This window comes from Pteropus medius, unplaced genomic scaffold (genome assembly GCF_902729225.1).
Source record: "Pteropus medius unplaced genomic scaffold, Ma_sr-lr_union100, whole genome shotgun sequence".
Classification (NCBI taxonomy): Eukaryota; Metazoa; Chordata; class Mammalia; order Chiroptera; family Pteropodidae; genus Pteropus; species Pteropus medius.
In genome coordinates, this window is record NW_024354499.1 from 2,788,108 (window position 1) to 2,815,260 (window position 27,153).

A 27,153-nucleotide genomic window follows, 5' to 3' on the forward strand; every position below is an offset into this window, starting at 1 on the left:
CGGGGGGATGGTGAGTCGAGATAAACACTCCGCGGCGGTGGCGGCTGCTGCTGCTCTTCGGGTTCTGTCACGGTGTTGGCGGTGCCCAGCTCACCGTCCCCTCCCCCTTCCTGCGAGCGTGGTCTCCAGAGGGGCTCTCTCAACTCTGCTTTGCCGGTCCACAGCAGGGCTTGGGTGTCCGGCGTCGGCTGCGAGCCCGTGGGCAGTGGGGGTTGGTCCCGTGGCTCCGGCCCCCGGTGCAGAATGGCGGCGGCGGTTCGGATGAACATCCAGATGCTGCTGGAGGCGGCCGACTACCTGGAGCGGCGGGAGAGAGGTGCACGGGGACAGGAGGGGTCCGACCTGAGCCAGGGCCAGGGTCTCTGAGGGGCCCCGCTGCGGGTCCCAGCGCCCAGCCGCTCCGGGGGTGGTTGGAGGCGCGGAGAGCGCGATCGCGAGCGCTCCCAACCCCTCCAGCTCTCCCCACTCGCGGTCCGAAGTGAGGCCGCCCGCTGCCCCCAAAGGCAATGAATAGGGGTGGAAAAGGAGCTGCTGCACCCCGAGGTCTCGAGTGTCGCCCTCTCCCCAAACCGTCGAGAATGGGGTGCCCGGAGCCCCCTCCTCCAGACCCTTGGTTTACCTCACCGGGGTTCGACCCAGCCGGCTCCCAAGTGGGCCTGACGCCCCATCTCCCAACCGGAGGAGCAGCGCCTCCCCTGTCTCTTCACCCCCTCCTCCCGGTGTTTGCCTCGCACCTTCGCCTGAGGCTGGTCCCACTTAACACACCTGCTGGACGTTGCCAATGGGAAACCCAGGCTCCATGCGCTTACCGACTTGCTGGGTCTTTCTCAACAATGAACAGCTGGAATGCTCCTCACACTTGCTCCGAACTGAGGGTATTCACACAATTTAAAAAACAATCATTGTTCTAAGAATTCCATCTTGCTCCGTTTAATTATTTCCACAATATTATTTTAATGAAAAATAAGTAAATTTTTAAAAGAAAATACTATTGAGGGGGAGAGTATTGGATGTTCTAGGCTCATTCATTAACTGGATCCTCCGGTTTTCTAGAAGCTGAACATGGTTATGCCTCCATGTTACCATACAATAACAAGGACAGAGATGCCTTAAAACGGAGGAGCAAATCCAAGAAGAATAACAGCAGCAGCAGGTAATTTGGTAAATATTTCTCTTTCCTTTTTAGATTATACTGCAGATGACACAGGCTGCAGAATGGAAGTTATCTGTTGTGATTACAACCCAGTAAATTAAGTGGCGATCATGATTCAGTAATGCACACATGGTCTTAAGCCATTGGAGGAAGCAGCTCTTCTGTTTTGGTTGAGAGGGTTGAAAAGAAAAGAGAAATGAACATTATTCCTTTTTCTTTTTTTTACTTTTCATAGTGAGAATTTTATAAACACGTTAAAGTATCAGATTTGGCATAGGTGGTAGGATTTCTTATATGACATGTAAATTAAATGTAGTGGTTTGTCTGATCATATAATTTGTCATATCTTTCATAATGGCAAAGAGGAATGAGCAAGGGTAAAATCTGCCTTTTTGGTGATAGAGGAACATGTAGTAAAATATTAGTATGCTACAGCCTTTTTATGTTAGCCTTATAGTTCTTACAGTCCGAATCTCACTAGGAAGTGTTTGGTTAATGGTCAGTGGAATCACATATTAAAGGCTTGAACATAGTTCCTGGTCCATATGAGTACTCCATTAATGCCATTGCCTTTTTTTCCCTCTTTGCTCTTAAAATATAAGTTAGGAAATCTGTTTTATTAGACCCATTCAATTATACCTTTCATTCTACTAAAATCATTGATATTTTCATCACTGATTTAGAATTCTTATCCGTTTCTTATCCTCATGAATAATTCCTTGCAAGTAACTGTATTTGGTTAGTTTCTGCAGCATAACACAGACCACCAAAAACCAGAAGGCTCCTACTTAAACCTAAAACTCACTTGTTCTTGCTGCCTCTTTTGTCCTTGATTCACCCCATTGTCCTTACAGCTGGTAGAACCACAGGATGTGAGCAGCACACATGTGCTGAGCTCTTGAATAGGAAGGCACATGAAGGATGAACCAGATAATTACCTGGTGGTTTTTCCATTCTCTCCCATCTTTAGCATTACCTAAAGGTGACAGCCAATAGATCTGTGCTTGGGTACCTTGGGCCTTTAAGAAGGATGTCAATACTGACTTGGATTATGCAGTGGTATAAAACAATTTAGCTGTGTTACATATCGTTACAGCATTAATTTTTAAATTTTTGTTTGGAAAATCTTTGAAGCCTTTCGGTTTATTTTTCTGGAAAAAGAAAGCCCATTTAGTGCTTTTGTTCTTGTCCACTCATGATTTGAGAGGAGTTGTCCACATTAATAGCCAAGGCTTAATCCCTAGCACTTTATTTTTCCTGAGTTTCACAGGAAAGTTGGGGGATGTTCAGTGGTAGGGAGAGGAAAAGGAGATGTGGTTGAAGAGAAGAGGCTCGGTCCCAGAAGGTGATTAGGAAAGAAAAATAATTATAGTTGAGAATTTCAAGCCAAGAAACAGGTTCTTTCTCTTCTCTATAATATGAAAAATGGCTACAGCTCTTGAGTTTTAGAAAAGCTCTATTCTGGTTTGCCTTCCCTGGTTAGAGACATGAGGCTATAACAGTTGTTCCTATTCTTGACTATAATGAATTAGTACAATATCTTCGGTGATGCCAGGATCTCTGAGAGACCATGATTAAACCTGGAGATGGCACCAAGCAATCATATGAAGCAAGGGCAAGTTGTTTTTTGTTTAAATCACTTCCTTCATGACCTATTTGGAATGACCCTTACCTGACTAGTGAGACGTCTCCCCAGAGAATGCAGTTTGACCCCTTGATTTGAATTAGACTTGTATCCAAGGCTATGTATGGTCATGATTTTGAATTGAGGTAGGGGCTATGGAGAGACTACTGCTGGTTTATATAACCAGTAGGTAACAGTTTATTTTTGTTAAGTTGAAATGCTGTGCTCTTTGCTCGTGGAATCTTGGTGGTACTTTTCCTTGGCCGATAAAAAATAAGATTTAGTTGCATATCAAACTTCTTGGGAACTGATCCTAAGTTTCTCTAGTCGCTTGTTAAAAAAACAAAAACAACAAATTATGAATATTGTTTTGGAATTATCCAGAGAACTACTAGAAAACAGGGAGATAGGCTTTTTTATTTTTCCTTTCCTACTGATTTTTGAAAAGTTACTATTTAGAAATGAAATCCAGAGTTTTTAAAAGTATGTTTTGTTGGTTTTTTTTTTTAATTGGTAAAGCAGACTTTGGCACTCATGTAAAAGAGGAAGTTTAGGACTTGCCATCCAGTTCTTTTATGAGACAGTGGCTATATAGCTGACCTGACATGGGGAGTTTTTTTGAACCCGTAGACTTTTCCTATTCTCAGATACTCAATAGTTTGGCTTAGTTATCTTTTTGTTAGAATGTATTTTTCAATGGTGACATTTGACCATTGGTGATTGCAGAGTAATCAAATCTTTTTAGTAATCACATGGAAAATAATTTCCACACGAGGTAGCTATATATTTTTGTAATGCTTTAATTATATAAGTGTTTACCCATCAACAGAGTTGGCAGGAAATCTCCGAACTGATCATTTTTGAAAGGTCTGCTTTTTATTAAAAACAAACTCGGTTTCAGTAAACCAAATGCACTTCAGTAATGCCCTAGCCATTAGGTATAAAACCCCTTGTAAAAATCACCATGTGTTCACCCTTAAGTAATCAAATAAGATCCGCAGTTTCTAAAACTCTGTTCAAAGTTTGGAAGGAGTTGTGCTTCCTTTGGAATTTGTTTAAAAGTTTATCTTGAGGATTCCAAATTTTTTATATGTATCTTCAAAGAATGCAGAATTTTTTGGTAAGAGTGCCCTGTGTGCTGTTATTTCTCTAATCAGAGACCATGTTCTTTTCAAATATCCACCGTCCTCCACCTTCTGAGGATGGTCCTTGCCTACAGTGAAACAGGGAAATCTTGACCAGCTGTTATATACTTTCATCCATTTAAAAAATCTGTCAGACTTTGAACTTGTTATTCCCTGTTAAAACTAAAATGCCACGTGCTTTAAAGCCAAAGGTTTGCAGTTGCAGGCCAGAGTCTTGTTAACTATGGTATCCTGCTGGCCATTGCAGGAAGTAAACCATCAGAAAAATATTACTGAAGAATGAATGCTGAGAGATAGCCAGGTGAATCAATTTAAAGCTTTTAAGTTAACCAGTTTTGAGGTTCGTATATCCTTTATCTAGAAAACAAATATTGTCTTTCCTCATGAATAAAACTTAGTATCCCAAGAGCCTTGTGGAAGAGAAGTTTTAGTGCCAGATTCGATATTTCCCATACACACACACACACACACTCTCTCTCTGTCTCTCTCTGTCTCTCTCTCTCTCTCTCTATCTCTCTCTCTCTGTCTTCTCTCTCTCTCTCTGTCTTCTCTCTCTGTCTCTCTCTATTTTCTCTCTGTCTCTCTCTCTGTCTCTCTCTCTCTCTCTTTCTCTTTCTCTTTCTCTTTCTCTCACTCACTCACGCACTCATGCCAGCCCTGGTTACTGGTGAGTGAACCTGGTGATGCCCCCTGATGTACAGGAGTGCTGAGCGTTCATGGAAGTAGTGACCTTCCATGATTACTGTGAGAATTTATCTCCTAGGACCAGTAAAGTTCTGATTATAGCTCCAAAAATTTCATAATCAGAGCAAGGGTTTAATCTCCTGAACTGGTTAGATACCAGAGAATTTCCATAAGAAAGATCAAGATTCAGTGTCTTTATAACACTGGGAGGGTGAAGTTCCTCAAGTTATTTATAACTAGTCAGGGAGGAATTGTGTGACGAGGATGCTAAAGTGGCCACATTGACTTCTTGTGACTTTTGTGGAAATCTGTCCATAAATTCTTAGACTAAGCCTTATATTCGAGGTCAGTATAAATAACTAATAATATGATTTCACATCCACCACAGCTTTCATCCAAGGCTCTCTAATCGCTTTTACAATTGCTACCTCATTGATCCACACTTGTTCAGTAGAAAATTGAAAATAAGTTTTATTCCCACTTTACAGAGGGGTTAATCAAGGACAGAATGGTTAAAACATTTTTATTTCTTTCACAGTATCAGTCAGTGGCAAAGGTGGACTTCAAATTTCACCCTAACTGCTGCTTTAACCAGTCTATCATCTCTATGTTGAGCTGAGTTTTGAAAGCCCCATCCTAAAATCATTTGGTAGCTATTCAATAGTAACATCTTTCAGGAAGTTGTACATGATAAAAAAGTTACTTCAGGGATTAGAAAGATTGAGAGAAGAGGTGTTATTTTTATCCATTTAAAACTAGTGAAAACTGTATCCTATAATGAAACAACTTAGCATAAAATTTTGGTGTATTCTATACCTACAAAAAACTGCGGGGCTGAGGTGGGGGTGCCACCTGCACTGTTGTACCCTCAGCCTAAAGAAAGCTTTGCGGGATTATATGACTCAAATTCACATTGCATTGTGCAGCTTTTTTTGTTTGTATAAATAGACCCCTTTTATTTCCTTTCTTAAAATGGATTACTTTTCCACTAGGGATTGTATGCCTCTCAGTTTGTCATTTCTCCTTGCACTCTATTTTATACATATACTTTTATCTAACTCTCCACAGGGAGTAATTTCTTTAGTAGAGCCCACAGAGTTTTTCTCACTTTCTCTGTCTTCTCTCCTACCAACTTTGGAGAGAAAGAAGTGAAAATAATTGTTGGTGTTGAAGTAGTCCTTTAAGACAAAAATAATTTTACTCTTTTCTTATTGTTTCCTCTTTCAGATCAACTCACAATGAAATGGAAAAAAATAGGTGAGTTGGGGATTTGGGGGCTGCAGTGGGGGGCAGTTTTGATGCATTTTATATTGAGACTCATTTGTTCTTCTTGACTCCTCCCATAAGTGGCACCTGATTTAAAAGCTCGCTCTGGGCCCTCTAAGCAGTACTGCCCAGAAATCACTTAGGTAGCTGAAGGGCTTGCAAGTTCCAAAGACCATACCCCACCCTCACCCCTGTACCCTCTGCCTCCCAAGGGATGCCTTACTGTGTGACTGTTCTACAAGTCAGAGCATTTTAGGTCCTAGGCAGTGTTTCCACAATGATGTTTTTAAAAAATTACATGCTACTGAATATAATTTGCAGTGCTGTCTTAAATCATGTACACACAGATATGTACACATACACATACGTGTGTGTACATTTAGAGTTTACTTGTGAATAAAGATTCCTAAAATTCAGGCAAATAATATGCATAGCAGAAATTGGCCGGCCGGCCTCATTGGGCTCCTTCTTGCCACAAGCCTAAGTTGATCTCTCTCACCTAGATTGCCTCTTGCTGCTTATTTAAATCTTTATTTTCCAAATCACATTTGCTTCTCCTTCAATAATATAGCCTGGTGGTTCACAGCTCTGGTTACACATTAGGATCAGTTTCAAAGTTTTTATTGCAATTTTTAAAAATATTTTTAATGGTAAATACATTATGTATATACACTTATCCATTTGCGAGGAAGAGAACACATTTTATTTGTGCTAATTTTATAAAATAACTTTTTATTATAGAATTTTTCAAATATAAAAAAGTAGAGTGAATAATGCAATCAACTCTCTTGTATCCATCACCCAGCTTCAACAATTATCAGCATTTTACCAATCTTATATAATTAAAACCACCCCGTCCATGGGATCTATATATATTTTTTCCCCTCTTGAATTTCCGCCCCGCACCATTTCCACCCCTGACCCAGGGATGGGCGTCTTCTCCCACACGCTCACGGCGTTGACCCAGGGCCTGGCGCACCCAGGGTACGGTCCGTGGCTCCACCTGGGGCACGAACCCAGGACTTTCTGCATGTAAAGCAGATGTGCTAACCACTATGGAGCTACCCACCATGGGATATTTTTAAAGCAAATCTTCTATCTCTAATAAAGATTTTTTACAAATTAAAAATACCACTTTCTTTAACCATGATAATTGTTGTGGCACTTTAAAATAAAAACCAAAAAACAATACCCAGACCTCACCCCTAGCAATTCTAATTTAATTGGTTTCGGTTTAGACTCTGCACAAGTATTTTTTAAAAGCTCCCCAGGTGGTTCTCATGTGCATCCAAGCTGAGAACCATTGAACAGGCGCATCCTGGTCTCTGAGCTCCCTTCAGCTTGAAATATGGCTACCCATCCAGATTGAATGGCTTTCTTGGTATCCTGCATGAATGAGATGATGTGTTATATGGTTCTGTAAATACAAGTGATTATACCATTCAAACCCTCTTTAGAGAGCCTGACCCTGAAAGCCAGGATCTGCATGACGTTTTGTCAGTGAAAGGGCACACCAGATCTTTACTAGGAAGGTGAATCTTGGAACAGGGCATTTAATATTACTCCAGTGTGGAATTGTGTGAAGTATTGTGTGTGTGTGTGTGTGTGTTTGTGAGAGAGAGAGAAAGAGAGCGTGAGCGCACGCACGCAAGTGTGTCACACTGCACATGTGCTTCTCCCCATCCTTTCTTCCCTTTTAATTTCTCTGTGATTGTGACTAGCTGTGTTTTATATCAGAGCTTCCTTTATGCTTTAGGGATTTATATATCATGAACTGGAAATTCAAAAGTATCTCTTCTGAAGGTGGAAAGAGAGTCAAATATGGCTTCTCTTTTTCATCTTTAGATTTTCTTCCATCTTCCTGACTTTGGGGTGAGCGGGGTGAACTGGGAGTTTTTCAGCTGAAAAGTCTTCTAGTTCTCCTCCCCTCTAACATTTTACTTAGGCATTTATTTTAATTATTAAAATTTCATCCCTTCAGAGAAGGGCTCTTAGGCTTACTACAGCTTTGTGCAAGAATGCCACAGAATGTCAATTTAATTATTTATTTTAGCAGTTCAAAAATGTATTTTCTGCCTACACTATCCCAAGAACTTTTGCTCAGCACTGAGTATTAAATGAGTTCCTGTTGGGGTATTAAATCAGCATGGTCCCCATCAAGAGAAATGTAGTTTGTCTAAAGAGAAAGCTGGAGAGACAAGTTCAGTTAATACACTAAGGGCTAGGACTGAGGTGTGCGCAGGCGATTGTGGAGGCAAAGATTCTAGAAGACTGGATTCAAAGTCACCACTGGACAAGCTGCTTATAATTCTGACTGCTCATGTATGACTAGTCAACTTTTGCCTGTTGAAGGGTTTCTTATCTACTTTCCTTATTGTCTTTTTTTTTTTTCAAATTTGGTCCTTTAAGGTCTTGATAATTCTTTTAGTCTAGAGCATGTAATCAGAAGAGAAGGAAGGAAGGACTCAAATTCACTTAATTTAACCAAGCATTAGTTGCTCAGTCCAGGGCAGGAGGTCAGCCTTGTCAGGCTCTTCTTCCTAATTGATGTGGATGCTTAAGATTTTAGGGTTTTGAGGTCAACTGAACAGTTACTCTTTGAGCCTCCCTGGTTTTAGTAGCCAAATGCCATAGATGAAAACCTCTTTGCTAAATGCTACTACTCCTTAGCCATTTTCTACCTTAACATCACATAAAAAGATCGGCATGGCTCCCCTCTACCACTTGCCAAAAAAAAGTAGCAACTTAAGAACTTCTAACTGTGGGATTTTTTTTTCTCTTTGATATTGCAGAGTTGATTTTACTTAGGTTTTTTTTTTTTTACACAGAAACCTTTTCTGTGGCACTTTCGAGATTTTGAATAATTGGTGTTCATCAAGACTCCACTCTGAGGATATTATACCCAACAGTGCTGCATTGGTGGGGAAAGAAAAGGCTTCCTGTATGGTGGAGGTGGGAGATGGTGGTGGCAATGGTATCTTCCATTCAGTAGACTAGGTGTCTGTGACCACCGAAGGTGCCATGTAGTAGGTGCTGGGAATGGAGCCCAGTGAAGACCCAGCCCTGGGGTGGAGGGCTCGGTTCAGTATCACTGTAGATACCAGAGTCTGTCGCTCGGACTTGGCTTCTCTGCATTTTAATTCATTTTGTGGGTCTAGCCTCCTAAGGAGACACTCTTGGTGAATGTGTGGTGTGTGTTTTTTTCTTTAAAATAATCTTGTAGAAAAACGAGAAATATAGAAAATCATATAAAAAATTAAATCATCCGTAATTCTAGCAGCCAGAGGAAACCAATGGAACTTTGAATTGTTTCTTTCCAATTGTTTTTGGAAAACAACTTTAAAAATATAGTTAAGAAAATTGGAAAATTCAGAAAAGCACAAAGAATATAAAAATCAGCTGTAATAGACCTTCAGCAGTAACAACTGCTAATGTTCCCGCTAAGTTCTATATCCACCTAGACTTTTTAAAATCAATATGGGATCATAGTAAATAATTTATATCTACTTTTTAAGCTACATTATGAACTTTTCCAATGTTAAATCACCTTTTCTAACATTACTTTTAATAGATACCCAGTATTACATCATATGGCTATGCTATAATTCATATAACTAATCCCCTATTTTAAGTTCTTCCCAGTGTTTTGCTAATATAAACCATGGTTCCTTAATCTACTTTGTAGATAAATCTCTGTCCAACATCATAATTATTTTCTTAGGGTAGATTTATAGTTGTGAAATTAATGTTATACACCTTGTTTTGGGTTTTGATGTTGACTGCTGGCTTGCCCACCAGGCAGGTATAGGCTATATTTTTCCTGTACCTTCACACGCTTATAATTTAAGACTTTCATGAATTTGATTAGTAAAAAAAGAAAAAAGAAAAAGCAAAAACATAATTTGTTTTAATTTGTATTTCTTATATTCCTAGCAATTTAACAATTTCCATATCTTTAACTCTGTATGCGTATGTGAGAGAGAGAATTGCCTGTTAAACTTTTGCCCAATTTTCTATTGAGAAGTTTTTATTTTGAAAAGATTCTATAACATAAAGGATATATATGAAAAAGACTGCCCCTTTGTGTATCATATAACTTGCGAAGTTTATCATTTACCTTTACAGAATCAGTCTCCTCTCACTGTTTGAAGTTGCTGTCTCTGTCGTATACTAAATTTTTGTTTATGGCTGAGTCTGTTTCTAGACTTGTTCTTCTGTTTCACCGATCCAGCTCTTCCTGTGCCAGTATACATTGTTTTAATCATTGAGGTTTTATCATGCGCTTTGGAATCTGGTAAAGCAAATCTCTACTCTTCCTCCCTTCTTTTTTTATTTTACCATGTTTTTAGCTATTTTCATCAGTTTCTTTTTCCTGATAATTTTTATAATTGATTCACCAATTCCTCCAAATACTTTTGGGATTTTTAGAATCAAAATTAAATAACTCCAATATAACTTTAGCTCATATTTACATATTAGATCTTTCTATCCAGGATTTGGTGTGTCTTCGTTCAGATCTCTTTTCTGTCTCTTAAGTTTTATAGTGTTTCCATGTGATCCTGCACATTTATTGTAAGAGGTATTCTTGGGTTTATATATTTTTAAAATCGCTGTTGGTGTCCCATTGTAATTATTTATTATTGGAATATAGAAAATCTTTTTATTTTTGTTATATGCCTCTAATTGTTAATTCTGTTGTTTCCTTCTCTTATCTGGGAATTCTTCTGGTTTGAATGCCTTTCAATACACCCTTCGGCTAATGGAGACTGAGTGAATGCATATAAGCTGCAGCCAGTGGGTCAGGAGTCAGGTGCTAGAATGGACTTTTTTTCAGAAGAAGGCTCTAGCATCTCCTTCAATAGTAGACACTTGTTTTTCTAGAATGGTACATATGCAGGCCTTGCTGGAATTAGGCAGCTGGTCTAGAGAGAGATTACCTCTGCCAGAGTCTTCTCAACCCCATGACAAAAGATTTTTGTCTGAACTCCGTGGGGAGGACTCAGCCACCTGATCTAAGCTGTTATTTTCATTTGGTGGCACTTTAGAGATTCTGAATAATTGGTATTCATCAGGACTCCACTCTGAGGATATGATACAGTATTTCAGTGGCATCTGGTCTGGCATGTGAAACCATTTCAGTCAGGGTATTCTAATTCATTGCAGGTCCCTATAGTAGTTTCTTTGTGGTTTTGGCTTCTCAAATGGCCAAACTCCATATGTCAAAGGGGTAGGGGCCTGACTTTTGCATTGGGCCTGTTGCAGTATGCATTGCACCACTCTTACCGCTTCTGAACTCCCTTGACCACATTCGGATTTCACTGTAGGATGTTGTAACAAGTTCACATTGCTCTGTTGCCACATGAGTTAAGGGCAGGGCCTGGTTACTACAAAGGAAGGTGATAAGTATCAGTGTGCAAATCTGGTCTATGTTGCTGGTGTGGAGGAACACTCAGATTTGTACCACCAGAAGCCATATTTCATAAACTATACCTCTTGAGTAGATGGCGTTTGCCCTTGGAAGAACTTGGAGAAAGAGACATGCTAGTTATTCAACCAATTCCCAATCCCCTACCTGGAGCACTGGGGGCACTCCCCGACTTTTTGTCATGACATTAATAAAGCGTAAAATAGAGCTAGCCAAGTACTAATTATCTCATATTTTGTATTTTTTTAACTGGGCTCTAGAAAGGAAATATTAATGAGGCATATTTATGTATTTCATACTTTTAAGAGAGAAGTGATTTTATAACTTCAAAATGTAGCTGCCTTGAATTGCTATTTGTTTGTTCACTGAATGCCATGTTCCCCTACAGCTCACATATATAACTACCTTCATATTTTTTTTACAAAGATTACTATCACAATTATGAAGAATCTTGAAAACCTTTCAAAGTTTTCATTAAATTGGTAATAAAGATGCATTTGGCAATTTTTTTACAAAGGGATCATTTGAGTAAAAGGAGAATACTTTTTTCCCTCAAAGCATGACTTGTCTTCATCTGGATTTTTTGTTTAACTCAGGAAGGCTTTGTTCTCAGCTCCAAATCTGAAGGTTAGGATCTCTTGTGACCTATAATTACTATTAGGAAGTAATTTTTGACCCCTTAAGAAGATTTGTTTCTTCTTACTTTATACTAAATAACCTCTTTTTCTCACTATACATCTCACATATACCCATATCTGAAATTATTTTTATTCACTTCCAATTATCCTATAGGATTTATGAAGCTATTTAATTGGCTAAGTCTGTGTCCACACAAAGGTAGAAGATAAAATGGTGAAACCTTAGTTAGGTAGGCAATCGTTTATGTAACTCTTTTTTTCTTCTCTGGTTAATAATCTTAAGCCCAATTTTAATGAAAACTAGTACTCAGTGAGGTCCAGTGTATCTTGTTCGTTAAGTAGAGCTTTTCCTCAAAGAGAAGGAACATGGATTACTAAAGACATCAGATTCTACTCTTAGGTCAACATCAGCAGATACATTATTTCTAGGCTCTAAGAAGTTAACACAAAATAGAAGTCTCTTCTGTTATTTGGTAATGAAAGAAACAACAGATACATAGATATGTGGCACATGAACGAATGAATAAATGAAGGTGATCTATTTGGTAAAGAAAAAAAAGCTTACGATAGGCTACGAAAGCTTGAAAACCTTTATGGACAAGTTAAGTCAAACAAGATATGGGTGAGGGAAATGAAGGAATGTTCGGTAGAAGGCAGCAGGGAGCTCATTTTAGAACTTTCGGTGGGAGCTGATATTTGTCATGGTCTGAAGGTCACTCAGATAAATAATTCTGCAATAATTTGTTACATGTTTGATGACTCCAACTAGATTTTAAGTACCTCCAGGTCAGAGACTTGGTCTTAACATTTATCCCCTGCAGTGCCTAGTAATCCTTTGAGAAATGCTAGTGGAATAAATGAATGAAAGAGCCAAGTGTTTGTTTCAAGATTTCCACCAATGAACCTAATTATTTACCTACCCTCTTCACTGGCTGCCATCTTCTTCACTCTGCCCTAACCTTATAATTCTTTCTTGTGTCTTTTTTCACTTTACTTTGAAAATCTGACAGAGATAGTTCAGTTACACCTTTAATAAAGAGTAAAAAAAATTAAGAAAGAAAAGAAAGAGAACGAAAGAAAAAAAGAAAAAAGAAAAGAGAGGGTGAAAGAGAGAGAGAAAGAGAGAAAGAAAGAAAGAAGAGTAATCTCTAATAACAATGCCTCCCTCATGACACAGACACATACACCCACCTGATTTGATCCCATTCCTGGTCTTGACTGCATCCAAGTCAGGAATAACTTTAGAGGTAACACAGTAAATTCAGGAGCATTGTCTGCAGACAGCATAATCTACCTCTAGTCCTACTTTTTTTGTTGCATCTATTCCCCAATTTACAAATCTGCTGGCCTGAGATAGAGAGAGAGAGAGAGAGAGAGAGAGAGAGACGTGGATAGAATCAAGGAAGCTTGAGTCTGGAGGCAGAAATAAAAAGAGCAGCATTCAGAATTGTCTGAGAGCATGCTGGTTAGTCCAGGGGCCTTCTGTCAGTGCCAGAGCTCTGGTAGGAGGTAGCGCCTCAAACAGCCCAGAGCCTCTTTATTAATGACTTCCTTCACTTGCATATTTAGTTTTCTATAATTCATGGATGACTAGAATTAAGGAAAACTAACAACAGAACTGTGTGGCATCCAAATGTATTTTATATTTAAATCTTTAACACATTTGGAATTTATTTTAATGTTAATCTCCCCACTTCCCTGCCATTTTCTGACTTCCATTCTTTCACCCAAGAATTTGCAGTGTTATCTCCATTATATGCTAAATTCCTATGAATTTTTTATTCTGTTCACTTGATTTGTGTCTATTTCTATATTAATATACACTGTTTTTAATTATTGAAGCTTTATAACACAATATCCAGTACAGCACAGTTCTCTTCATTCTTTTTCAAAAATGTTGGCATACGTTTATTTTTCTAGATGAAGTTTAGACTCATTTCCCAGCATTAAAAAGACTACTGTTGGATTTTTTTGGTGGGGAAGGGGAATTATGTTAAATTTGTAGACAAACTTAGTAACATTGCCATTTTTATTTTGAGGGTTCGTATACGGGAATGTGCTATTCTTTCCATTTATTTAGATTTTCTTATGTCTCTCAGCAAAGTTTTATAGTTTTCTTAGAAATCCTTCCCAAACTGTTTTAAGTTTGTTTTTAAATATGCTATCTTTTCTTCTTGCTATTGTACATGAAATAGTTTAGAGTTTCTGGACATGGCTACACATCCAGAGATGTGCTTGGATTTCCAAGATCAGTACTTTTTGTCCCAATTTTTATTTTCCTTTGGCCATCACAGTAGAGATGTAGGAAGCAGGCCCAGGGCATTTCAGATGCTTTCCTCCCAACCTTGGACTTCCTTCTTCCCCTGCCTTTATATGATATGGGTGGCCACGGAGTCTTTTCCTTTTGCATGAAATAGCTTTATAAAATCCTTGCTAATTTTTAAATGTAAAAAATAGTACCTTTAGTGTAAGCAAGACCTGTGTTTCTATAGAAAATGGATTAGATTTTTCATGAAATCTTTTAATGACAAAAGATGCCTGTTTTCTTTAAGGAAGAGTTTATTGAATTGGATTTTACCAGATAGCCTCTATTTACCTAGTGAGATACTTGGAGTTCTCTACCGATTTAAAAGGAATATTATAGTGCTATAATTATCTCTGTTTGCTCCCAGTAATTATCCTTCTACAAAGGAAGCTAGGATTGAAAGAATAACTGCTACCATATATGGAGCACTCCATATCAGACCCTGGCCCAGGTGCTTCTTTACCTTTTCTCAGTAATACAGTGGCCCTCGTGTAGGCGTTGTCATCCTCCTCCTACTGCTGAGGAAACATGGATGCTACGCGGAGTTAAGAAATTTGCTCCAGGTCACACAGGGAGTAAGTGGCAAAGCTAGGATCCCAAATTTTTACTCTTAATCACAACAATAATATTTGGTTGTACAGTGAGTGCCAGATTCAGAATTAAAATTAAAAACAGAAAGAAAATCTGAGATACTTTAAAAACTTATTGAAGAGGAGCTATAGCTTGTATCTAATTTATAGGTCATGCTCGATTCTGAGCATTACCGATGATAGCTCAAAGATTGGTTATATTATGCTACTGTAGCCCAAAGGTATATAAAGCCCATTCAGAATAACTAAATTGACATTTCTGAAGAGTCAGCAGGTGAAGTGTATCAAAGTTCATAATCTAGGTACAAAGTAGTTGGATCACTGCAAAAAGAAGACAGTCAAGGACAGGAGGGAGCCAGGGTTTGACACAACCCTTTTCTGCGGGGGTGGGGAGCTGGGAGGCAGCTCTTGGCAACAGAAGGAGGACTGTCTGAAGAAGATATGATGGGAGGAGATCCAAGGACGAGTCAGATCAAGGTATCAAGTGGCTTCCTGTTGAAGATATTGGCAAAACCCCCGCTAGTTCCCCAAAGGGGAGTGGCCACGTTCAAAATGGGACCTGGTTGAAAATGGGACACTAGGCCCCTCCTAGAAGATCAGAGCCTTGGCAAGGTACTAGTCAGGACTAAGGAGGGAGAGCTGAGACCAGTGCCTGTTCTGCTTGTTTTGGATCTGGGAGCTCCATGGGTGCTTGGGCTAGCCAAAGTGGTTCAGATCCCAGCGTGGAGTGTGTGTGTGTCTGGGTGTCTCCAAGTTGAGGATCCTCAGTGGGAGCTGTCACTGAGAGGTCTATTTGCTTTTGCATCTGGTTCAGGAATTGAATTTCATTACTGTGTGATGGAACTGAGCCTGCTTCATATACCTCATCCCTTCTTGTGGTTAGCCTGGGCACGGACCTGGGGACATGTGTGCAGGTGGGCAGAGCAGCCATCAGGCGGGAACAGTGAGGTGCTGGAGAAGGCCACGGCTGGCACTGCCAAAGACAGAGGCTGGCTCTGGATCTCTACGAAATCCAGAAAGCGTTTCAGTGCTATTTTCACAGAATGAGGCCAGAAAACACTGAGTGAACATGGATTATCCTCAGCTCGAATTAGTCAATCGCTTATTTCCAGTCTCACAACTGGGAGTGTTCTTTGGAAACCCACATTTGGGTAGTGAAAACCGTACTTTCTGGGTTAGACTCCCTGTATAACTAAAAATGACGATGCAGAGAAAGATGACTTTATATTTTTATCAGTAGACAAACTTCCTGAAAAATTTACATACTCATCTGTAGATAAACCCACATAATAAAAAACCAATATGACACTGTTCTGAATCATGCAGTCTTTGCAATTAACAAGCAGGCTTAAAAATGTCTAATTGTAATTTTTGAGTGTTTTTCCTAACTCTACAGTTAGTCTATAAACTTTGTAGTATGAAATAAGTTGGATAACTGTATAAGTGAGTGGATTATACTTTCTCATGGTGTTTCTAGTACATGATCCGTTTTCATAGCTCTTTTCAAAGAATATCATCATCCAAGGTGAACAAGTATATTGTACAAGTTCCCCTTTTCTTTCCCCACCCCCCATGCAATATTGGAAAGAACAAACCTCTAATGTGAGTCAACACATGGACATGTTTTCAGGTCAAGTAGAAATCTTATAAAGTAGTGAGGTATTTGTACCATAAAATCTTCCTAGCTCAGGAATGAATGTTGTTCTCCTCGAGCTTGTCGAGGCTTAGAGTGCCTTTGGAGAGTCTAGAACAGTGCCTTCCAGATCCAGATGAGGAAGGAGGCTGAGAAGCAGACGAGGCAGGGGCTCGGAAGGGTGTCTAATGCACCACCTGTTAGATCTGCCTTGGGGGAACATCCCAAAGTCTTGATACAAGGGTATGAATTCACTTCCTTGGTCAATACCATGCATAGTGACCTGTCTTAGAGCTTTCTGAAGCAGTTTTTTTTCTTTTGGTCTGCATTCCCAACTTTTATTAATGCAGTAAAAAATTTTAAGAGAGAGAAAAAGGACAAACTAAGCTTTAAGATTTTCTCTCAGTTCAGCTGAAGGTAGCCTTCCAGGCTCGCAGGAGCTCTGCTCCAGGTTGTTGTGTGTGGAGAGTGGCCTGTGTCTAAAACCCCAGGACCTTGAGCACTGCTGAAGGTGCAAAGATGTAGTAGAGAGAGACTCTGTCCTCAAGAAGCTTAAAGTCTAGTTGATTAGATGGCATAATCTATTCAGCAAACATTTATTAAGCATGTGGGAGGCACTGTGGCAACACAGCAATGATTAAGCTATAGTCCCAACATTCTAAGGAGTTTGTTTGCAGTGAATGATTAAGTAACAATGCCAAACAATTCAGGAAGAACAGTCAGTCAGCTTCCCAGTGAATAATATAAACAAATAAGTACTCAGAAAATGGAGGCATCACTATGGGCTGGAATGACCTGTGAAGGCGTTAAGGAGGTGGTAGGCCGAGCAAAAACTTTGAATCTTGGCCGTTTCTCACATTCATAGGATCTGCTAGGTTCTAGAATAAAGCCCCAAAACCAAGGTTTCAATGAAGTAGTAAATCGTTTTCCAAAATTTTAAGAACTCTTGCGCCCTGGTCAGTCTGTGACTAAGGGCTCTCCCTTCAGTAGGTCACTGGCTTCTACCTCATCCAGCCTCTCTCTCCCACTCTGTCCCATTGCAGTGTTCTGCCATGCTCCAGGACATGCACATGGTTATCCCCAGCTGTTCATCATTCTTGTTAGTGTAGCAATACCAATGATGTCCTTTTTCATTTAAAAACATATATATATTTAACTTTTTGAATAGCAATTCTTTACATCATTGGAAAACCAAAAAGCATAAAAAAATTATTCAGTAAAAATTACCCCCCTTCTTTTGTCCCAGTCTGACTATTCCTTGACTTCCCTCTGACCAGCTGCTGTTACTGATTTCCGATGTATCACTCTAGACTTTATGTCCATACAAGAAAACACAAATATAGTTTTTCCTCCATTTTTACCCAAAGATAGCATGTTATATGCAGTTCAATGTCTTGCTTTTCTTTACTTTATATCTGAAAGTTCTTTCCTAATAGCACATAGAGCACATTCTCTTCTCATAGCTGCATAGTACTCCACTGTGTGGATATAGTATAATCTATTTAACCAGGTCCCTACTGATGGTCATTTGGGTTATTTCAGTCTTTGCTATTTCAAATAAAGCTGTAATGAATAACCGTACACGTGTCATTCTCATGTGTAAATACTATCTACAGCAATGAGATAGTGATTTAGTGGTCCTGAATGGGGAAAGTACGGTTTAAAAGGATTCTCACCCTGGCATGTCATTATTTTCTGAATTTGGATTTTCTCTGTGGGTCACATCATTACCCAGAAATCTAAATATAACCTGATAAGTGTGCCTAATAATAGCAGATATTTGTCCCTACTCTGACACTTATAAATAGACTTAACTGTAGAAAATCTTGGATTTTGCTTCTCTTTGGTTTTCACCAGAGTTGTCTGGTTTCAAAAGATGTTTATTTGGCAAGTGGTCATTGGTGGCATTTGCCCTCAGTGGGCCTGGGCAACTTCATACTCTTTTAGAACTTGTTCTTTAGGGGTGCTTTCTGGCCCACCATGAAATTCTCAAATGCTACTGTGATCTTGCTTTTGTAGACGGGCCCATCTTCGCTTGTGCCTGGAGAAGCTGAAGGGGCTAGTGCCGCTTGGGCCCGAATCAAATCGACACACTACACTGAGTTTATTAACAAAAGCCAAATTGCACATAAAGGTAAGTGTATGCTTGAGATGCCTTTTTATCTTTACCTGTCCAATAACGGTCTCTTTGTTGTTATGAGGACAGCAAATGTATATCTCCAGGATAGTCCTCCCCTGTGAGCTCTCTCATTTTGCCTCAGGGATGAATCCCAGGCATCCCAAACTCAACATGTCCAGACCCAACTGAGTATTTCTCACCCCTAGGCACCAGAAGTTAAGCGGTCCATCCAACTGCCCATCTGATTATACAAGCCAGAAACTCAGGGTCACCCTTGTTAGCTCTTGCTCTTTAGCTATATATACTTAAGTCTCCAAGACCTAAACATTTCATAGCCTTGTCTCCTTCCATTTTCACCTCATCATCATCTACTATAAACTCACGACTTCTCCCTGAGCTGATTTCCATGCTTCCCAAAAACAGTGCTTCCAAAGCTCAAATCAACATGTCACCTTGTTTAGAACTCTTCTGTGGCTTCGGATATACTATCACCAGGCCCACCCCATGCTCCGCCTGACCTACCCCTCACCTGTGTTCAGCGTCTTCTTGTGCCATGACATTACCCTCTCTGCTCCAGCCCTTCTTTCAGTCCCTAGCACTTGTCATGCTCTCTGACCGCAGGGTCTTTGCACGTGGTGTTTCCTCTGCTTGATATGCTTTCCCTTCCTTTCTTCACCTAGTTAACTGCTTGTCATCCTTCAGATCTCAGCCACAGAAAGCACTGGCTCAGGGAAACCTTCCTGTGACGGGTGTCCTATAACTGGGTGTCTCTGTCTTTCTCAGCACTTGTCACAGTTAACATCCAACAGTGGTTTATGTGACTATTTGGTTGTCTCCATCCTTCAAATGTAGAATCCACAACGGAGGAGACTAGGTCTTTGTGTTCACCTTGTATCCCCAGCACCTCTTGCGGGGTCTGGCACAGAGTCAGCCTCGGTATGTAGTTTGAATAGCAAAGGCGGAGCAAGTTGTATTCAGATTCCTGAAAACCACAGCCCAAATCACTGTGCAGTATGTTTTTATAGTCGTGATTGGATAAATGTCACTTTAATTATGGTTAGTAGCCTGCATACGTGAAAATTCTGGGAGAAAGAGAATCTCTGTTTAGAGCAAAACAACCAAAATTAAACTTCTTAATTATCTGAAGAATATGACAGGCTAGAGGACAGATTTGTAAAAAGAAGTGGTCTATGGAAATGTTTTTAAGCTCTTAACGCTGAACAATTTAGAATCCAAACTTCAAAGGGGGGAACTGTTACTTCCTCCTAACAAACAGAAGTTGAGATTTGGCATGACAGAAAAAAGTACTTGTGTAACTGGGACATATACTTGAATAAACACACGTTTAATGGAAGTCTGTTTCTTAAGCTCCCATCACATGCAGTGCGCTAGTTCAGAGATTAGTTCAGGGTAGCATCGTGGACAAGGGAGACCAGGTTGGGGGTTCCTGCCTGCATTCTTTTCAGGATCAAAATTGAGGGGTACCAGGACGCTGAAGTGTCAGAGCTCACCCCTAGAATCCCTGTGACAGTACAGGTGTTCTCCGCATGGTTAATGCTGAAGACACTAGGCCAAGACAGGAATCACTGGCCAGTCAACTTCCTGTCTCTGTGAGAAGCTAGACAAGTGACACGCCAGATGGCTTCTGAGGAGTACTGGCACATTTCACTGCTAGAGGAAGATACAGGGTCATTGCCAACTTTGAAATCTGCCTGCTAGCTCCAACAGTTACCCCTCTGACTTACAGAAACTTGAAGATTGTGACAGAAAAGCCATTCACCAAATAGACCAGCTTCAGCGAGAGCAGCGACACCTGAAGAGGCAGCTGGAGAAACTGGGCATCGAGAGGATACGGATGGACAGCATCGGCTCCACGGTCTCCTCGGAGCGCTCAGACTCCGACAGGGGTGAGCTCCTCTCCCTGCGTCCTCAACCACCCCTACCCCTTTTCCTCCCACCTGCCAGAGGCAGAGCAGAGAGGGAACTAGGGAACTAGGAACCTGCTTGTGATTTAGAGAAGTCGAATAGTATGACCTCCAGTAACCAGTCCCTCTTTCTTTTTAGCAGTTAGGCACCAGCCTCCAAAGAAGGGCTTGACTGGAGTCGTTTTGACTTCCAGTCTGAGTTTTCTAATGCATGCCTTCACCACTGCCTCTCTCTCGTCCTCCCACAGAAGAAATCGATGTGGACGTTGAAAGCACAGACTATCTCACGGGTGAGTTGGACTGGAGCAGCAGCAGCGTGAGTGATTCTGACGAGCGGGGAAGCATGCAGAGCCTCGGCAGTGACGAGGGCTACTCCAGCTCCAGCATCAAGAGAATAAAGCTCCAGGACAATCACAAGACGTGTCTTGGTCTATAAGAGAGAGTGGTCGCTTCGGCTGCCCCCCGGATGGTTCTCCCTGTCGGATCTGATTAGGTAGTGTATTGGACCTGCCCACAATTCCCTTGCACGTAAATTTCAGTGTACCACCTTTACCAAAATCAGCTTTGTAAACGTTTTCAAGGAAGTGCTTAGGATTGTGGGTTTCTGATTGCATCTACTAGCTTCTCTTTCTCTCCATAAAAATTCGTCTCTGAGAGACTGTACATTCCAATCAATTTGAAGCACCCAAGAATCCTTAGACGGAATAAGCGACTTTCACATCTCAGCAATTTTGCCCTCTTATTTACTGTCCCTATGTAGCCTACCAGACCTTTCTTAAAGTTTTCTGGCTTACTGTGTTACTTGCCTAGCAGAAATGTACGAATGTGTCTTGTGCTTAGGAAACTGAAGGAAACAAACTTCTGAAGTTGAGATCCTGATCTCAGAACTCCAAAGTAAGCTTTGAAAGCAGCATTTAAGAGCACTTCACCATGGACCTCACGGCAGTGAGGAGCCCGAAATACCTCCAGAAAGCACCCCCACACACACCCCGCGCTCACCCCCCGACCCGCGTGTGGATGGGAGCAGTATTTCTCACTCTAAAGCGGACACCTGGAGAGCATGTCTTTGGGGTTGCACAGCTCATAAAAGTTCTGATATTGTTTGTTCTCACAAACAAAACGGCACAATCTGTTTTTGTGTGCTGTTCTTGGGACCGCACTGTGTACTGCTACCCCCAAGGCACATGTCCCCTCAAAGTTTGTTATGCTACTTGTCTCTGGAACATTTTTTTTTCCTACCTCAGAGATAAATGAGATCTCCATTTCCCACTTAACACAGTGATTATGCCTTTTCCCCCCCGAATAAGTGACATTTGGTCCAATTCGAATCTATTTTCCTATTTAACTTTCAGCAATAACTGAGCTTTGGCACTAGTTGAGCTAGTGTCCATCATCAGTGAAAGGAAAAATCCATATTTCTACTCTATGTCGCAGGTGAACAGGAGGGGATGGTACAGTGTTACTAGAATTCCTCTCATTATTTTTGGACACACCCAGAAACTTCTTTATGGAGACTTTTGGGTTGATAGTTTAAAAGGCTGATTTTTCTTTTTTGGTTATTTCTCCCTTAAGTGGTCTCCCACTTTGTAGCATTTTTATTTAAGCTAAAACAGAGCACATGTATATGTACATAAGACACATTAAATCTATAAATACTATTTATTCATTTTATATAAACTAATGTAATGGAAAATAAATTCTTATGACTTTGTGCTTTTATAGATGTTCTAGAAACTTTGTATGTAGGTACCTACCAAACTGGTTCATTCCCCTTAATATTTTTGCATTCATATTTTTGAGGTCTTGGTGTTTTCAGCCTCTGGCAAATCTTTTTCATTGAATTTGAACCATTTGTAAAATCTGTGACGCTGAAACAGAGTGTGTGTCACAAAGTGATGAGAACATTCCTAAAATCCACAGACGCACTGCAACCTAAGGGCTCAACGGCTGAGCCGGTAGCGGGTGGCCGCCCCTGCTCCTGGCTGGCCTGCGGTCTCGCACGCCACAGCCTCCGCTCGACGCCACCACCTTCCACACAACCACACGTTCCAACGCACTCTACACGGAAGCTCATTCCAGACGTGAAGAGCAGTGTAAACAAAGCAAGATTACTTTTGTTTTTCTTTTTAACGATTCTTTAATGTATTTTTTAAATTTTTAATTGGAAGTAGTGGATTGCTAAATGATCCTCAAGTCATGTGTAACTCTTTTGTTTTTGATTTGTTCTGGTTTTTCCTTCATTTCAGCTTTGGGTGGGGGGGGGAGGGGCAGATGACACAAAGGATTTTTTTTTTATTATTATTGGAATCTTTTCCAATTACCAGCTGAAGATTTGCACTGAAATACAACTTGTATGCCTTTTGCATTTTTAAAGCCTGCTTCCTGAATTTAAGCAGAGTGATAGTGTTCAAAGAGCCAGCTCAGCCTGTAACATGTTTGAAAAAGATATATCTGCACTTTGAGGTCCCTTTCGAATGCCATTCGCTCGACCTCGCAAGCATTTTGTTTAATTGCTACGTTCAAGCGCCTCAAGTCCACGATGCTGGATGGCATCGAAAACTCAAGACTTTGGGAAAAGCTTGTGGGCTTGCATTGGGGGAGGGAAGGGAACGAAATCTGTGTATTTAATTTAGAAATAGGCATCTGCGAGATGCCATTTTCTGTGTTTTAATTGTTGTGCCTTTGAGTTAAACTGCATTTTTGTCTTTTGGTTGAAATATGAAATGTACTGTCCCAATATAAAACAGTAATTATTTGACCTTTGCACTGTTTGTCTGGTCCTTTTCAATTTGACTGCATAGAAATGTGGAACTTGATAGATCGCTGTATTTTCAGTTCACTTGTGATAAACTGACACCAGGGTTAAATATTACTTTCAAAGCTCAAGGTAAACCGAATCAGCATGCTAGCCAGGCGTCTCTCTGACCAAAACTGTAACCTTCAGGACCAGCAAACTCAGCCCAAGGCAGCTAATCCCCTTCCCCACGTGGCTAATCGGCAGCCCTGATTTGCCAATCTGTCCTCATTCACTGATCCACCAGCGTGACTTCAGAGCTATATAGTCTTTTGGGTTGTTTTGGGTTTTTTAAAGCAAAATGAAAAACCTTTCTATTAGGGTTGTTGTGGGGAGGGGATAGGCGAAGATATAAACCCCAGCCTTTAAGACTTTGACAATTGTACGTAAATAGAGATGTGTATAAATATAGGCACGTGCATATTTTTATGTGAAAATTGATTTTAAAAAACTAAATCTAAGCTACACTCATAGCTACCATTGCAATGCAAATGGGAAAATAAGAGTATGTAGTCCAATTTAATTTTATGCAGTGAGAACATTTATGTGTGTGCTTCTGTTAACATCCCAGAAAACGTAGTTGTCCATGCCTGTTGGTTTAGAATGGTGGGCCGAGCACCCAGGGTAGTTTTGTTTGGGTTTTCTTTTGCTAAGCTGAGATCTTAAATTCAAGGTGCTGATAGCGACTGCTGACACCTTTCTCTAGTCCCAGACCCAATTAGTGCTAGTTAGTGATTCAAAGAGCATCACATTTTTGAGCAGGACCTAGATTCTTCTTTCTGTCCACCCAAGACTAAAACCATTTCAGTGTCCATTCAGAACTGAGAACTGAGCAGGCCCTGACCCTAAGACCAGCCACTTGGGTGGTTTGGGCTTTTTTTAAGGTAGACGTTTTCCTTTAACCTTTACTTTCTTCAAAAGAAAGAAAAGGGACCTTACCTGGGTTCCCAATGGGCCTCTCGTCTCCATCCCTGAAGTGGCCAAGAGCAAATTCTAGGGTGTAAAAAAAAAAAAAAGTGTAAAGTACGTAGGATTGTGATGCTCAAAACAACTGTCTGGCAATATCTTGGAGCTTGCTAATGGATTTTTTATGGGCTTTTTTCTTGCCTCTTCTCCATCCTTTAAAGAGAAACCTTATTTTTGCAAAGCATATACATACACATTATTATTTAGGGTTTTACACCATACTGTATTGGCAAGAATACCACTTTCATTGTGCTTTATAATCTATTTATTCCCCCAAACCTCAGTCTTTACTTGTTTCCCCCAAGTTTCTTTGTCTTCCCGCTTTACCTGCCCTGTGTGTTGAGCACCAGGAAGTCAAAGGCTGCAAGGCAATTTCCTGCATGGCAATCTATTATTTTTCTTTGTCTAACTCTTAGATGCAGTATATTTAGGTAGCTGGCTACTCCTGATGTAAAAAATCCTTCCTGGGAGAAGGCACCCTTTAGATGAGGTGATGTTTCTCACTCTACATGATCAGATCTCTGTTTTTGAAGATAACTGAGGATTGGGGGGTGGGGGAGGGGCAGGGGGTCCAATATATGACTTATCATGACTTTTTTCATTAATATTACATGGGTGATTTTCTTATACTTTATTCTTCTGAAAGAAGAAATTATTGTCTGGCACTGCTAGAGTCAGCTATTGAATGGCTGAAGAAATTAAGAGTATCTTTATCTTCTCTCAAAAATCATAAAGTGAGAATTAGTAAGGCACCCAATTCTAAGATTCATCCAGATTTTTTTTTTTGATTTCTCATTCTCTCTAGGGAGTGCTGGGGGCTCAAGGGGGCATTCTTCATTTTAGCTTTTACCTGAGAACCAAACTTGCCTTTACCCCTTGTACCTAGAATTGGTGCTCTGGGAATGTTGCTGTGACCCATCAACGTTGGGGCCACCTTCCTAATGGTAAACACGGCCTAAACAGGGAGAGCAGATGAGAGAGTATGCAATTCTGTTTCCAGATGTTTCTTTATGTAAATACAACGCCAATGTAAATCCTGTGTCAAGATATAGAGAATGGTGCTTTTTACTACAGTTAGCACATGCATTTTTAGAATGACTACATGTTTTAGAGAATCTTTGCTGTGTATATGTAAACTTCTGTATTGTTCAACCATTTAACAAATAATAAATTATTTCATTATTAAATGAATCTCCGTCTTTCCTGATGTTTTGTACCCCAGTTTAACCTCTCTCATGGTTTTTACTTACAAAAGCGAGTTAATCCATTTTATTTTCTTTTAATTTTGTGGAAAATTCACTGGCTAAAAGTTTTAAGCCCTTAGAGTTTCCATTGTGTGGCCCCGGTTGAGCCTATTTTTTTAATCAGAATTAGTAAAAGTCTACGGCCATGCTACCCTGAACAAGCTTGACCCGTTCTGATCTCGGAAGCTAAGCAGGGTGGGGCCTGGTTAGTACTCGGATGGGAGGCCACCTAGGAAGACCTGGTGCTGTAGGCATAAAAAAATAAAAAAATAAGGAATTGTAAGCTGACAAGGTCCTTGCAATCTGTGTGGTCAACCAAGGGTTGCCACGCCTAAAAAAAAATAAAAAAATAAAAAAGAATTAGTAAGAGCGCCGGCTGCTCCGCTTACCCATTTCGCCTGCCTTCGTACTTGCTCTTGGCTCTCTCTTCATTGAGACACCTCTGATGCAGGCGGCATGCTGGGATTGCACGACAAACAAGACTTCCTCATCTTTCCAGTAGCCCATGGGCTGGTGGGAAAAATATGCCGGTGTAGTTAGTTGTGGAATAAAGTTGTACGTGGATGTGCTATGAGAAATCACTGAGGTGGTGGCATTCAAGTTGGGCCCTGGAGAAAGAGTGGATGTTTGCTAGAAAAGGCGCCTTGCAAGGAAAGAGGACATCCATTGCAATGAGGCAGGTGTTTGGGGAAGGGAATAACTCCATGGGGCTCAGTTATGGCCTGGAGGCTGGGAGCACATGGCAGGTGATGGGACACGTGCAGGGAGGTTGCCATACTGTGAAAGACCTCATGTATTGCACAAGTCACTGAGAGGAGGAAGGGCACCTGGTTTAGGTTAGTGATTTTACATATTAACCCATTTGGTAAGTTTACATTTATTCATTCTTTTAACAAATAGGAATTGCACACCTGCTCTGTGTTGGGCTCTGTCACAGAGCTGAAGACACACCAATGAACAAAACACAAAACCCTGCCCCCTGGAGCTGCCTTTCTAGTGTGACTGCCTTTGGAGCTCCAGTTCTTGGACTGGCAAGCTTGCTGAGCTGAGTGTACCGTCCTGACCAGCTTCTCGCTCTGCCTCCAAGAGAGCATTTGTTCAGAATCAAGAGGAAGGAAAAGTGTCTTTCTCCTTGACTAGTTATTTCTTACTCTAAAAACCTAAAATTTTTGAAAGTTTTTTATGTTGCCCTCAGAGTTAACCATGATGGCATGCAGTCTGCAGTCAGCCCGGCACGCTGCCCCTGCTTTCTCCAAAAAACAGGGGCCGCGTGCTGGGCCTGTCTAGGATGTGTGATTCTAGGATCCATCTCTCTGGACAGGCTTTAAATTGAACCCACCAAAAAGTGGATTGTCAGCAGCACTGAAGAAAGCTATGTTCTACCACAGTGTCAGGGGCCCTGTTTACTGTGGCTGAGGAGAGGAAGCTTTGACCTGCAGATAACTATGAAGACAGCTCTCACATAGAGATAGCCTCCCCCACAAGATGACAAATCTTATTTCCAAGGTTTCCTGACTTTGTTTGTCCACAGTAGCCTGATGAAAATTGTCCTTTGTTATGCTATGTGAGTCCATGTCACAATAATGGTCACCTCACATGTACTGAGTGCTTACTAAGCACTGAGTGCTCTGCTATGTTGCCT

General features: G+C 40.6%; 1 protein-coding gene and 1 pseudogene across 2 annotated transcripts; both read left to right on the forward strand.

Annotated features, from left to right (window-relative positions):
* Positions 1-23,271, forward strand: MXD1 (MAX dimerization protein 1). Of its 2 annotated transcripts, none has more exons than XM_039852814.1 (6): positions 1-316; positions 1,054-1,153; positions 5,831-5,863; positions 18,483-18,597; positions 20,330-20,489; positions 20,756-23,271. In XM_039852814.1, the coding sequence occupies exons 1-6, from the start codon at positions 244-246 to the stop codon at positions 20,941-20,943; spliced, it is 669 nt and encodes a 222-aa protein (XP_039708748.1). In that variant the 5' UTR covers positions 1-243; the 3' UTR covers positions 20,944-23,271. The 2 variants fall into 2 exon arrangements, with proteins under 2 accessions (XP_039708748.1, XP_039708749.1); XM_039852815.1 differs by having other exon boundaries at positions 3-316; positions 5,834-5,863.
* A 2,375-nt stretch (positions 23,272-25,646) lies between these two features.
* On the forward strand, positions 25,647-25,765 carry LOC120594653 (uncharacterized; annotated as a pseudogene).
* Positions 25,766-27,153: the final 1,388 nt, after the last annotated feature.